The sequence below is a fragment of the Carcharhinus amblyrhynchos genome, unplaced genomic scaffold (assembly GCF_965287045.1).
Source record: "Carcharhinus amblyrhynchos unplaced genomic scaffold, sCarAmb.v2.hapA chromosome_113, whole genome shotgun sequence".
NCBI classification, from domain to species: Eukaryota; Metazoa; Chordata; class Chondrichthyes; order Carcharhiniformes; family Carcharhinidae; genus Carcharhinus; species Carcharhinus amblyrhynchos.
Genome location: NW_027649853.1, coordinates 543,441 through 556,675, shown reverse-complemented (window position 1 = coordinate 556,675; position 13,235 = coordinate 543,441). Strand labels below are relative to the sequence as shown.

Genomic DNA, 13,235 nt, shown 5'->3' with positions numbered 1-13,235 from the left:
GTCTCTACAAATGATATGCTTTGTCTGTACAGTGCGGAAGAAACATTACTTTCCACTGTTTGCCAATACATGTGACAAAAATAAATCAAACCAAATCCTGCCTCCCCATAACCCTCGAGTCCGTCGTCAAGCAAAAGACTATTCAATTCAGGTTTAAATATATTCAATGACCCAGTCTCCATCACTCTGAGGAAGAGAATTCCAAAGATTGTTGACATTGAGAAAAGAAATTCCTCCCTCAATTTAAATGAAAGACCCTTTATTTGGAACTGTCCTCCCTAGTTCATGATACTCTCCAAGGAGAAACCATCTTTTTAATCTCCACCCTGTCAACCGAGCTCAGAACCTTTATCTGTTTTATAAAGATCACCTCTTAGTGTTCTTAATTTCAATGAGTATAAGCCCAACCTATTCAACCTTTCCTCATAAGATGAACCCTTCAATCCAGGAATCAGCCTTGTGAGCCTTCTCTGAACTGCTTCCAATGCAGTATATGTCTCCTTAACCAAGAACCCCAGATGAAGCCTCATCAATGCCCTGTACAGTTGTCGCAAGGCTTGCCTAATTTTATGCTCCACCCCACCTTGCAATAAGGGCCAACATTTCAATTTCCTTTCGAATTACCTGCAAAGCTAACTTTTTTGTGATTCATGTACGAGGACACCGAGGTACTTCTCTACTGTGACATTCTGCCATTTCTCTCTACCTAAATTCTGTTTTTCTATCCTTCTCCTATGAGGACAAGCTCACATTTTTTACATTATACTACACTTTCTATTTGGCATCACGAGCTTTCGGAGCACTGCTCTTTCACCAGATGAGTGAAGAGTTGGGTTCACAAACTGGGCACATATAGACAAAGACTCAAAGATTCTAACTATATTCTGTTACAGATTTTGATCTTCCTCACAATTTGTTTCCTTGAATGGTCAGCAAATTTGGGTCTCTTCATCAAGATCATTAATATTTGAGGCCTCAGTACTGATCTCTGTGGAACTGCACTAGATTCAGTTACCAATTTGAAAGTGACCCTCTCTGTTTCCTGTTAGCAAGATGTGGATTGTCGGCACTGGACTGGGGTAAACACAGTAAAAAGCCTGGAAGAGGGTAACCTTGAAAGCTAGTGAGTTTACTATCAAATAAATCGGTTGGACTTAAACCTGGTGTTGTCAGACTTTCTCCTGTTAGCAAGCCAGTCATCTATCCATGTTAATTTATTATTCCCAACACCATGAGCTCTTCTAAAATTCTGTAGATTCTGGAATAATCCTGGCAGATTGGAGGGTGACAAATGTAAATGTAAAATGAGGAAGGGAGAAAACAGGTAATTATAGACCTGTTAACCTGATGTCAGTAGTAGGGACAATGCCAGAGTATGATAAAAGATGTGAAACAGGGCGTTTAGAAAATATCAATGGAATGAAACAAAGTCAGCATGGATTTATGAAAAAGAAACAATTTTTGACAAACCTTCTCTTTTTTATTTTGAGGATGTAACTAGTAGAATCGAAAAGAGTAAACCAGTGGATGTGGTGTATTTGCATTTTCAAAAAGCTTCTGATATAGTCCCACAAGAGGTTAGTGTGCAAAATAAAGTGAAAAAGAGATTGGGGTGAGATATTGATTAGCAGAAAATAAGAATAAATGGGTCATTTTCAAAGTGGCAAGAATAAACTCGTAGGGTCCTGCAGAGATCAGTGCTTGGGCTCCAAATATTCACAATATGCATCTGTGATTTGATGAGGGAATCAAAAGTAATATGTCCAAGTTTACTGACGACACAAAGCTTGGTGAATGGTTAGGAGGCTGTCAAGAAATTTCGAGGTGATTTAGACAAGTTGAGTGAACATGCAAATACATGGTAAATGCAGCATAATGTAAATTCTCCACTTCGGATGGAGAAACTGAATGGCAGAACATTATTTAAGTGATGATAGATTGGAAAATATTGATGTACAAAAGGACTTGAGTGTCCTAGTACACCAATCACTGAAACCAAACCTGCAGGTACAGCAAGAAGTTAGGAAGGCAAATGGTTGCTGTGTGTATGCTGTGTGCTCACTGAGCTGGAGCCTGCTGCGTACTCATGATCTCTGTTTCTTCAGGTTTACAAGTGGTTTTAAACTCGATCATCAAGGCCATGGTTCCCCTGCTACACATTGCTCTGCTGGTGCTATTCATGATTATCATCTATGCCATCATTGGATTGGAACTATTCATGGGCAAAATGCACAAAACATGTTTCTACAGTGGCACAGGTAGTGTTAACATGCGCATATGTATGCACGCGTGCGCGTATCTATGCATGCATGCGCGCCCTCGCGCATGTACCCGCGCTTGCGCCCACCCGCGCCCATGCCTGCGCTCGCGCGTGTGCCCGCCCGCATTTGTGCGTGTGCCCGCCCACGCACATACATACGTTCACACATTGTTAAACTCCAAGTTTGCAGTGTGCATGCACAAGTCCCATCCAGGATGATAGGATCAGAGGCCGATTTAATTAAGGGCTTGGTATACGAGTTCCTCCTCTTTAGGTAATTATCTATCACCATGGGAACTCGTATTCTACAAGTTCTACTGGGAGGTCAGTCAGGAATTCCTCATGTGTTTAGTGGGGGCTTATTACACCACTCCCCCTCCATTACTGAGAGTTGCCTCTTGCTCTTAAGAAGTTAGGAATGTTCTTATCATTTGGCCTATATCCCCCTTCCCATTCGTACTCTGTCTGATCAGATTGGGTACATTGGGACAGTGACCATCTCTTTCTGGATTACCGCTGCAGGCAGTTCATTCTCAGTAACGACCTCTGGCTGTGATTCCACTGTCTCACTTCCATTTCGGGGGCAGAGTCCTCATATGCTGTCTTTGATTCTACCATTGGGTGAGTTTCTTTACTGCCTATTGGTGTGTTAGCGATGGAAAGGTGGTAGGAATGGAGGGTCTTAATGACATTACTGTTACTAGAGAGGTGGTGCTCGACAGACTGGAGGGGCTGATTGTGGACAAGTCCCCAGGACCGGATGGAATGCATCCGAGGGTTCTGAAAGAAATGGCGGAGGTTATAGTGGATGCCTTGGTGGTTATTTTCCAGACGTCGCTGGATTCCGGGGAAGTGCCGGAAGATTGGAAAACGGCTAATGTTACGCCGTTGTTTAAGAAGGGTGCCAGGCAAAAGGCGGGGAATTATAGGCCGGTTAGTTTAACGTCTGTGGTAGGTAAAATGTTAGAATCCGTCATTAAGGAGGAAATTGCGAGGCATCTTGAAGGGAATTGCTTGATAGGGCGGACGCAACACGGTTTCATTAAAGGGAAGTCGTGTCTGACAAATTTACTGGAGTTCTATGAGGATGTGTCTAGGGCGGTGGATAGAGGAGAGCCGGTGGATGTGGTCTTTCTGGATTTTCAGAAGGCGTTTGACAAGGTACCTGACAAGAGGTTATTGCAGAAGGTCAGGGGACATGGAGTTGGGGGTAGGGTGTTAGCGTGGATAGAGGATTGGTTGTCAAATAGGAGGCAGAGAGTGGGGGTCAATGGGTGCTATTCGGATTGGCGGTTGGTGACTAGTGGGGTGCCCCAGGGGTCGGTGCTGGGGCCTCAGCTATTTACCATTTATATAGATGATCTGGAGGAGGGAACCGAGTGCAGGGTGTCGAAATTTGCTGATGACACCAAGATTGGGGGAAAGGCAAATTGTGCGGAGGGTGTGGAGAGTCTGCAGAAGGATCTAGATAGGCTGGGCGAATGGGCCAGGAAATGGCAAATGGAATTTAATGTTGGCAAGTGTGAGGTTGTCCACTTTGGTAGGAAGAATGGTAGGAAGGACTATTACTTACGTGGCGAAAAACTGCAGCAGGCGACGGTGCAGAGGGACCTCGGGGTCCTTGTGCATGAGTCGCAAAAACCCAGCTTGCAGGTGCAGCAGGTGGTCAGGAAGGCGAATGGGATGCTGGCCTTCATAGCGAGGGGGATTGAATATAAAAGTAGGGAGGTCTTGCTGCAGCTGTATAGGGCATTGGTGAGGCCGCAGCTGGAGTACTGTGTGCAGTTTTGGGCGCCGCACCTGCGCAAGGATATTTTGGCCCTGGAGGGAGTGCAGAGGAGGTTTACTAGGCTGATACCGGAGTTGAGGGGATTGAGCTATGAGGAGAGGCTGAATAAACTAGTCTTGTACTCGTTAGAGTTTAGAAGAATGAGGGGAGATCTCATTGAGACGTATAAGATGATGAATGGGATGGATAGGATAGAGGTGGAGAGACTCTTCCCGCTCAAAAAAGACAGTAGGACTAGGGGGCACAGCCTCAAGATAAAGGGGAGGCGGTTTAGAACGGAGTTGAGGAGGAACTTCTTCACTCAAAGGGTGGTGAATCTCTGGAATTCTCTGCCCGTTGAAGTGGTGGAGGCTGCCTCGCTAAATATTTTTAAGAAGCGGGTTGATGGGTTCTTGATAAGAGAGGGGATTAAGGGTTATGGGGAGAGGGCGGGAAAGTGGAACTGAGCCACAACAGATCAGCCATGATCTTATTGAATGGCGGGGCAGGCTCGAAGGGCTAGATGGCCCACTCCTGCTCCTATTTCTTATGTTCTTATGTTCTTATGTACCTGGTGTCCAAGATGGCATGCTTGCTGCATTAGTTGCTACTGTCAAAAGCTCCTGAAGGTGTGAGTGGTCAACGCGTTTCCTTAATATCTTGTCCCCAGGCTAATGGCCCAGTCTATGACATTGGCCCAATTGGCCGAAGGGCCTGTACTGCGCTGTGATGTAATGTTCAATCTTTGAGAAAATCAGTCCAGGTGTCAATGGGGTGCTGTTTCCAAATTTTGCACTTGGACAGTGCCTCCATGTATAAAAGCTCCATCAGGTTTACATCCTCAGAGCCCTTGTTTTTCTTCAATTCTTCCACTTAAGTTCGGGAAAGTGAAGCTTAGACTGGTCAACAGGCGTCCGCCCATTAGGAGTTCTGCCAGGGCTAAACCTGTCGATGTGTGTGGTGTTGCCCTGTAATTAGAAAGGAATTGTGTCAGTTTTGTGTCGAAAAAGCCCTGCTTTTTTTTCATTCCACTTTTGAAAATTTGGACTCTCACTCCGCTAATCCATTTGATGAGGGGTGATACGGGGCCGTTTGGACATGTCATTTGTGGTCATGAATGTCTGAACTCTCCACTGGTTAAAAAGGGGTCCCAATGTCTGTTCCAAGGATTTCTGGTATCCTGTACATATTGAAAGATTTCCTGAGTCTTTCTAATATATGTAGTGGTGGAAGCCATTCCATGTATCTCAATCCACTTGGATTGGAGCGGGCATCAATTATTATCAGAAACATTGAGCACTTAATTGGTACTGCAAAGTTTGCATGCACTTGTACCCATGGTCTCTTTGGCCATTCCCCTGGGAATGGCCAGGCAGACCACCTGAAGAAGGAGTGACACTCCGAAACCTTGTGCAAACAAATGAACCTGTTGGACAACCTGGAGTTGTGAGACTTCTGACTGTACATTCCCAGGAGTGCAGAGAGGCTACTGGTGGAGCCCCCTGGTTACCTTGGCAAGTTTTGCATATTTTAACTGATTTCTCTATGTCCCTAACCATAGCAGGCCATCAAACATAGCTTCTCGCTAATATTTTCATTTTTGAGATCCCTGGATGGATGTTTCATAGTTCTTGGAGAGTTGGCCCTTTGGCAGGACACAGGATATCCGCTTGGGCTCCCCATGGAGCTTCCTACAATTGTTTACACGGCTGAGAAACAATTTTGACTGTCATGTCTCTCAAGAGGGTTGGAGCCTCTTCTATAGCTTTTGCCTTTTCCTTGATTGGGTAGAGACCACATTTGTCGACCCTTTAACTCAGATGCTTAAAAAATGCATTTTCCCTTTTTAATCTCAACCTGGCTTCTGAAAATTGTCACAAGACTTCCTCTGAGTTTTTGTGCTGTTCCTTGACAATGACTCCTGTGATTAGAACATAGAACACTACAGCACAAATAGGCCCTTCGGCCCACAAGCTGCGCCGATCATATCCATACCTACCAGGCCATAGAACTATCTGTAACTCCCAATCCCATTAAATCCCATGTACTCATCCAGAAGTCTTTTAAAAGACCCCAGCGAGTTCGCCTCTACCACCACTGACGACAACTGATTCCACTCATCACCCTCTGAGTGAAAAACTTACCCCTAACATCTCCTCTGTACTTGCTCCCCAACACCTTAAACCTGTATCGTCTCGTAGCGACTACTTCAGCCCTGGGAAATAGCCTCTGAGAATCCACCCTATCTATTCCTCTCAACATTTTATAAACCTCTATCAGGTCGCCTCTCAACCTTTGTCTCTCCAGGGAGAAGAGACCTAGCTCCCTCAATCTGTCTTCATAAGGCATGCCTCCCAATCCAGGCAACATCCTTGTAAATCTCCTCTGCACCCTCTCAATAGCTTCCACATCCTTCCTGTAGTGAAGCGACCAGAACTGCGCACAGTACTCCAAGTGGGGTCTGACAAGGGTCTTATAAAGTTGCAGCATTACCTCCCAACTCCTAAACTCAATCCCTCGATTGATGAAGGCCAGTACACCATACACCTTCTTGACCACATCCTCCACCTGCGAGGCTGATTTAAGAGTCCTATGGACCCGGACCCCAAGGTCCTTCTGCTCCTCAACACTGCTGAGATTCCTACCCTTGATATTGTACTCCTTCATCCCATTGGACCTGCCAAAATGGACCACCTCACATTTATCCACGTTGAAGTCCATCTGCCACTTCTCCATCCAGTCTTGCATCCTATCTATGTCACACTGCAACTTCTGACATCCCTCCAGACTATCCACAACACCACCAACCTTCGTATCATCGGCGAACTTACTAACCCATCCCCCCACTTCCTCATCCAGGTCATTTATGAAAATGACAATCAGCAAGGGTACTAGAACAGATCCCTGGGGCACTCTACTGGTGACCGGCCTCCATGCAGAAAAAGACCCATCCACAACCACTCTCTGCCTTCTGCAGGCAAGCCAGTTCTGGATCCACAAGGCCAAAGCCCCTTGGATCCCATGCCCTCTCACCTTCTCAAGAAGTCTTGCATGGGGGACCTTATCAAACGTCATCTAGATAAATTGCCTTTCTGCTTTACAGTAGATTTTCCATTACTCTTTGGAAAATGGCACAAGTCAATACCCTCTTCCTTATGCACGTGCTGATTTCTCCTTTCCCCAGTTTCTATCTCTCTGATTGAAATTGATGTTGAAAACCAAACCTTGATTTATGAATTAATGCAAAATCATCTGCCATTTCTGCTGCCAGTCTCTCAGTTTTAATCCTTTGCTCTCCCACATGAGTTCTCACTACTTCCAGAAGTGAATTTTGAAATTCTTCCAAAATAACCATTTCTGTTTGGTCTATTCTCAGTGCACATATCCACCTATCAAAATAGTTTTTTTTTCACATTTTAAATATGTCTGACCTGGTTCAGGCAACTTCAGCTGTTCTGCCAAATCCAAAAGCTTTGTTTTAATCACTCTTTGTAAACTACTCTGAGCGATCTCTTCTGTACCCATAAATCTATAGCCATTGAAAGAGCCATTTTCACAAGACACTCCCTCTTTAAACTGACCGAATGCAACATCTGAAGGAAAGCACCAGTTCCTCAACACCCACTGTCTTTAAATTCAATAATCCTAAAACAAACAAGGGAATTATACTTTTTAATCTCACGAGCCCCTGGACCAGAATCTCAAATTACATTAGGAAGCCAGACTAGATCCCAACAATTTGTTTTTAAATTTTGACACAAGTGTGAGAATTAAATGTTTCACTGTAGGAATAATTCCATTGACAAAATTATGGATCTTTTGTATGAATAGAGCTTGTTTTGATGAAAGATTCCTTTTACTCTAATAAAGGAAGCAGCTTAACCGTTAACAATTGAACAATATTTAAAAAAAGGAAACAACTTCAATTTCTAAATTATCACTGCTTCAGTTCCAACTAAGAAACTTTCTCTAACTTAAAATTCCACTTTAAATACAGTTAGCAATCGTAAGTGTACTTGTTATAAGGAGTTTATGCAGCCTCAAAGCTTTCCGAGAGGTTTTGATTTTAAGAGCAGCTTGCGCTCCAGCCAGAACTAAAAGCTGTTTTTCTTTGCAACACACCTAGCTCCTCCATTGACCACTTTATCACATGACATTATCTATCTAAACCCACATTCCATTCCTTTATTCAAAACCCCCTGAGGAAACCTCCAATTACAAACCAAAAGTCCATTAGCTCTGTCTTAAGTTAATGCCATATAGCTAAAATGAGCAATTATCCTGCACTTCCAGCATCTAAACTAAATATTTTCTAGACCCACTGAATGCTTGCAGAAAACAGCTAAATTTTACACATTCCCTTTACAAAGAAATATGTATACGTCAGTAGCACACTATCATCACAGAACACACACAGATACAGTTTGAACATTATGAAAACACAAATGGATGTTGTGAACACAAATACAGACTGTATGAACGTGGTGTGAACGTACACCCAGTGTGGTATGAATACAGACACTGACAGTGTGAGATAGTGTGAATGTACACTGTAAACTTACATTAATTATTATTGTCAAATGTATTGGGATGCAGTGAGAAGTATTGTTTTTTGTGAGCTACAAAGACAAAATATACCGTTCATAGCATACAGTGTGAATACACACGTGAACACAGTCTATACACACATTGGCACAGTTTGAACACTGAAAACACAAATGTACCACGTGAGCACTGTGGAAAAACACATTGCACACAGTGTCTGAACACAGTTTGACTACACTTATAGACATCAGAAAACTGTGTAACACAAATGTGACCACACGCAGATCATATCAAAACAGCATGAACATACACCAACTGGTACAGTGTAAAAACACCTATGAACAGTATGAACATAGTTTGAATATACATGTTGTAACACTGGCAGGGTGTATTGGGATTTTTGTAGGTAGTTTAAGCAGACAGTTGGGGTAAACAGCCCGATGACTATATTTATTGTTGCAAAGTCAGTTACATTTAATCATACAGAAATGCAACATATATAAAACCTAACTTTTCATTAAGTGCTTTACATTGATTATCTTCCTCATGTATTTGTCTGCATAGCTAAGCTAAATACAAGTGCAATGAAACCAAAACAAAAAAAAAGTCTCTTAGTGTTCAGAAAGTAAAGGCCCTACCAGAGTCAGGTTTTCAGCCAGTCCCAATTTGTACTCCAATTCAAGATGATAAAGCAAACAAAGTTCAAAGGTAATCAAGCAAATTGGCTCAGGTTGTTCACTTTTGACAGCAGTCAGACAGCCAACCCCCTCTGTTCATGACCCCCAACCCCCTCTGTTCATGACCCCCAACCCCCTCTGTTCATGCCCCCGCAACCCCCTCTGTTCATGCCCCCGCAACCCCTTTTCATACCCTTCTTTACTTCCTGTGTCAGTGTGTTGCCTTCTGAGAAACGTAATGGGTGCAGATGCATGCACCGCACACACACGGATGTGTTCCCCCCCACACACACTGCGCGCGCCCCTGTCCCCCCCAACACACAACACACACCATGCATGTGTCCCGCACAACACACAAGAACCACGTGCGCGCATGCATCCCCCACACGCCATGCACAAGGGTATGTGCGCCCCGCACACGCGTGCCGCACACGAGTCACACACACAAGTGCATACCCCTGTCCCATGGGCTCATGCTGCACAAGCAAGCACATGTGCACACACGCGTGTGCATCCCCCTCCTCCTCCCCTGCCCACACCCACCTCCTCCTCCTCCCCTGCCCACGCCCGCCTCCTCCTCCTCCTCCCCCACGCCCGCCTCCTTCTCCTCCTCCTCCCCCATTCCCGCCTCCTTCTCCTCCTCCTCCTTCTCCTCCTCCTCCTCCACCCCCACCCGCATCATCTTTGCGTTGGTTCCCTTCCACACCCAACACCCCTCAACACACACAGAGTGTGGACACAGTGTGAACACCCAGGAATACAGTTGAACGCATCCTGGACAGTGTACCTGAAGTCAACATGTACAGGTAAAATCTGAACATTTACAGGAACAGTATAAGTCCGCACCACAGTGTGAACACGATATCGTATACAGAGGCGCAACATGGATGCATGCAGGTGCATTGGGAATTCAGCTTGAACAGTATGCATAATGTGAACACGGGCAGGGTGATCAAACAACGTGAAAACTGAATACAGGCAGACACGTTGAACTACAGTGTGAACGCAGACACACACTTTTACACACACAGATATACATGCAGGTAAGTTTTCAGCAAAGTGGCAAAACACACATACACACACACACACACACACACAACACAGTACAGAAGCTTCTAAGGGGGGCACGTGGAGTGAATGGGGGGGGTCAGTCCAGGTTTGATCAATGCCGCTCCCTTAGTAACACTCCTCCCTCATTGTTTTTCATTTCCCCCTTCCCCCTTTCTCCTGTCTAACTCTTGTCCTTCTTCCCTGCTCTTCTCTCTCTCTCTCTCCCTCCCCCTACTTACTCCCCACTGTCTCTGCCCCTCTCTCCTCCATCCCCCTCCCCTCCGCCCTCTTTGCCCCTCTGCCCTCTTTGCCCCTCTGCCCTCTTTGCCCCCGCCCTCTTTGCCCCCGCCCTCTTTGCCCCCGCCCTCTTTGCCCCCGCCCTCTTTGCCCCCGCCCTCTTTGCCCCCCCATCCACCCTCTTCGCCCCCCCCATCCGCCCTCTTCGCCCCCCATCCGCCCTCTTCGCCCCCCCATCCGCCCTCTTCGCCCCCCCATCCGCCCTCTTCGCCCCCCATCCGCCCTCTTCGCCCCCCATCCGCCCTCTTCGCCCCCCATCCGCCCTCTTCGCCCCCCCATCCGCCCTCTTCGCCCCCCCTTCACCCCCCTCTTCGCCCCCCCTCACCCTTCACCCCCCACTCTTCGCCCCCCTCCCCCCTCTTTGCCCCCCTCCCCCACTTCCCCCCCCCTCCACCCCTCCCCCGTTCCGCCCCTCCCCCTTCCCCCCTTTTTCCCTCTCTTCCCCCCCTTTCCCTCTCTTTCCCCCTTTCTCTCTCTTCACCCCCTTTCCCTCTTCCCCCCTCTTTCCCTCTCTTCCCCCCTCTTTTCCTCTCTTCCCTCTCTTCCTGCCCCCCTCTCTTCCTCCCCCCTCCTCCTCTTCCTCCCCCCTCCTCCTCTTCCTCCCCCCTTTCCCCCCCCTTTCCCCCTCCCCCCTTTCCCCCTTCCCCCCTTTCCCCCCTCCACATCTCTCTCCTCTCCACATTTCATCCCCTTCCCTCCCTTGTCCTTTTACTCTATTTCCCTTCTCCTTCTGCCCTTACTGTCCCCCTTTTGCTGTCCTCCTCTTTGTTCCCATCTTCTGCTGTCCTTCTCCCATGCCCTTCTCTCATTCCATTTCACTCTCTCTCCCCTCTTTATTGCTCTTCCCCTCCCTCTCTGTCCCTTCTCTCTCATTCTTTATTGACACAGATATTGTTGCAGATGAGTGGCCTGCACCTTGTGCCCATTCAGGCCATGGTCGTCACTGCACCCTCAATGGTACCGAGTGCAGGTCAGGCTGGCCTGGGCCCAACAGTGGTATTACTCACTTCGATAACTTTGGCTTTGCAATGTTAACCGTGTATCAGTGCATCACCATGGAGGGCTGGACCGATGTCTTATACTGGGTAAGTAACAACTGAGATCATCAGTGACATTCAACATATTGCTGTGTTTATATGAATAGGCCTCACTGCAGAACTCCATATCAAAACTTTACCATTTCAGACTTGCACAATTTCCTGCTGGATTAATTTAACACTTCTCTCCAGTTTGTGACTTGGCCCACAGATTAGGAGCCAGAGGCCATTTAGCCCTTTGAGTCTTCTCTGCTATTTGGTGAGATCATGGCTGATCTGACTGTGGCCTCAGCCCCACTTTCCTGTCAACCCCCGACACCCTTGTCAATCATGAATCCAACTCCAAGTTTAAAAATATTCCATGATCCTGAGACTAATGACTGTCAGAGAAAGTCTCCTCATCTCCGTCTTAGGAGCCTACTTTTTAAAATCTTGGTCCCCTGTTCTAGTCTCTTCTACAAGGGGAAATTTCCTGTCAGCATTGGTACTGTCACGTCCCTTCAGCATCTTATATGTTTCAATAAGATCACCTCTCATTCTTCTAAACTGCAGTGGATTCAGGCCCAACCTGTCTAACCTTAACTCGTAAGATAACCCCAAGAATCATTCAAGTGAACCTTATGAATTATGCCCTTTCTGAAAAAGAGGAAAACCCATATTCTACATGTGACTTCATATGAAACTGTAGAAATATGTTCCTTCTTTCATACTCCATTCCCCTTGCCTGCCAAAGAAGACTGTACTTACATACAAACTTTTTGTCATTCATTTACCAGGACATCCAAATCCATCCGTATCACAGAGTTCTGTAATCTCTCATCGCTTAATAATATAGTATGCTGCTTTTCAGTTCTTGCTGTCCAAGTAGACAAGTTCACATTTTCCCACATTAGACTCCACATGCCATTTTTCTGCCCCCCCTCCCCCACCCCACTCAAATAACTGAAATCCTTATGACTTCTTTACAATTTGCACTTTTTTTTGATTTGATTTATTTTTGTTACGTGTATTATACAGTGAAAAGTTTTATTTCTTGTGCACTATACAGACAAAGCATACTATACATTTGGCAGCACTCTGAAAGCTCATGCTACCAAATAAACATGTTGGACTTTATTCTGGTATTGTGAGACTTCTTACTGTACATAGAGAAGAAAGGAGAAGGTGCAGAATATAGTGTTACAGTCATAGGGTGTAGAGAAAGATCAATTTAATAAAAGGTAGGTCCATTCAAACGTCTGATGGCAGCAGAGAAAAAGCTGTTCTTGAGTTAGTTGGTATGTAACCTCAGACTTCTGTATCTTTATCATGACAGAAGAAGGTGGAAGGGAGTATGTCCGGGATGTCTCGGGTCCTTGACTATGCTGGGTCCTTTTCTAAGGCAGTGGGAAGTGTAGACAGAGTCAGTGGATGGGAGGCTGGTTTTCGTGATGTACTGGGCTACATTCACAACCTTTTATAGTTTCTTGTGGTCTTGATCAGAGCAGGAGCCATACCAAGCTGTGATATATCCAGAAACAATGCTTTCTATGGCGCATCTGTAAAAAGTGATGAGAGACATAGCGGACATGCTGAATTTCTTTAGCTTCCTGAGAAAGTAG

The 13,235-nt window shown here is 45.7% G+C and overlaps 1 protein-coding gene across 3 annotated transcripts in view; it reads left to right on the top strand.

Annotated features, from left to right (window-relative positions):
- LOC145338628 (voltage-dependent L-type calcium channel subunit alpha-1S-like) overlaps positions 1-13,235 on the top strand; it is a 421,023-nt gene that overhangs the window by 28,710 nt on the left and 379,078 nt on the right. For all 3 annotated transcript variants that reach the window (XM_080183005.1, XM_080183003.1, XM_080183004.1), the window contains exons 4-5: positions 2,106-2,258; positions 11,486-11,682. In XM_080183005.1, coding sequence (XP_080039131.1) covers positions 2,106-2,258; positions 11,486-11,682 — 350 coding nt within the window. The remainder of the gene's footprint in view (positions 1-2,105; positions 2,259-11,485; positions 11,683-13,235) is intronic.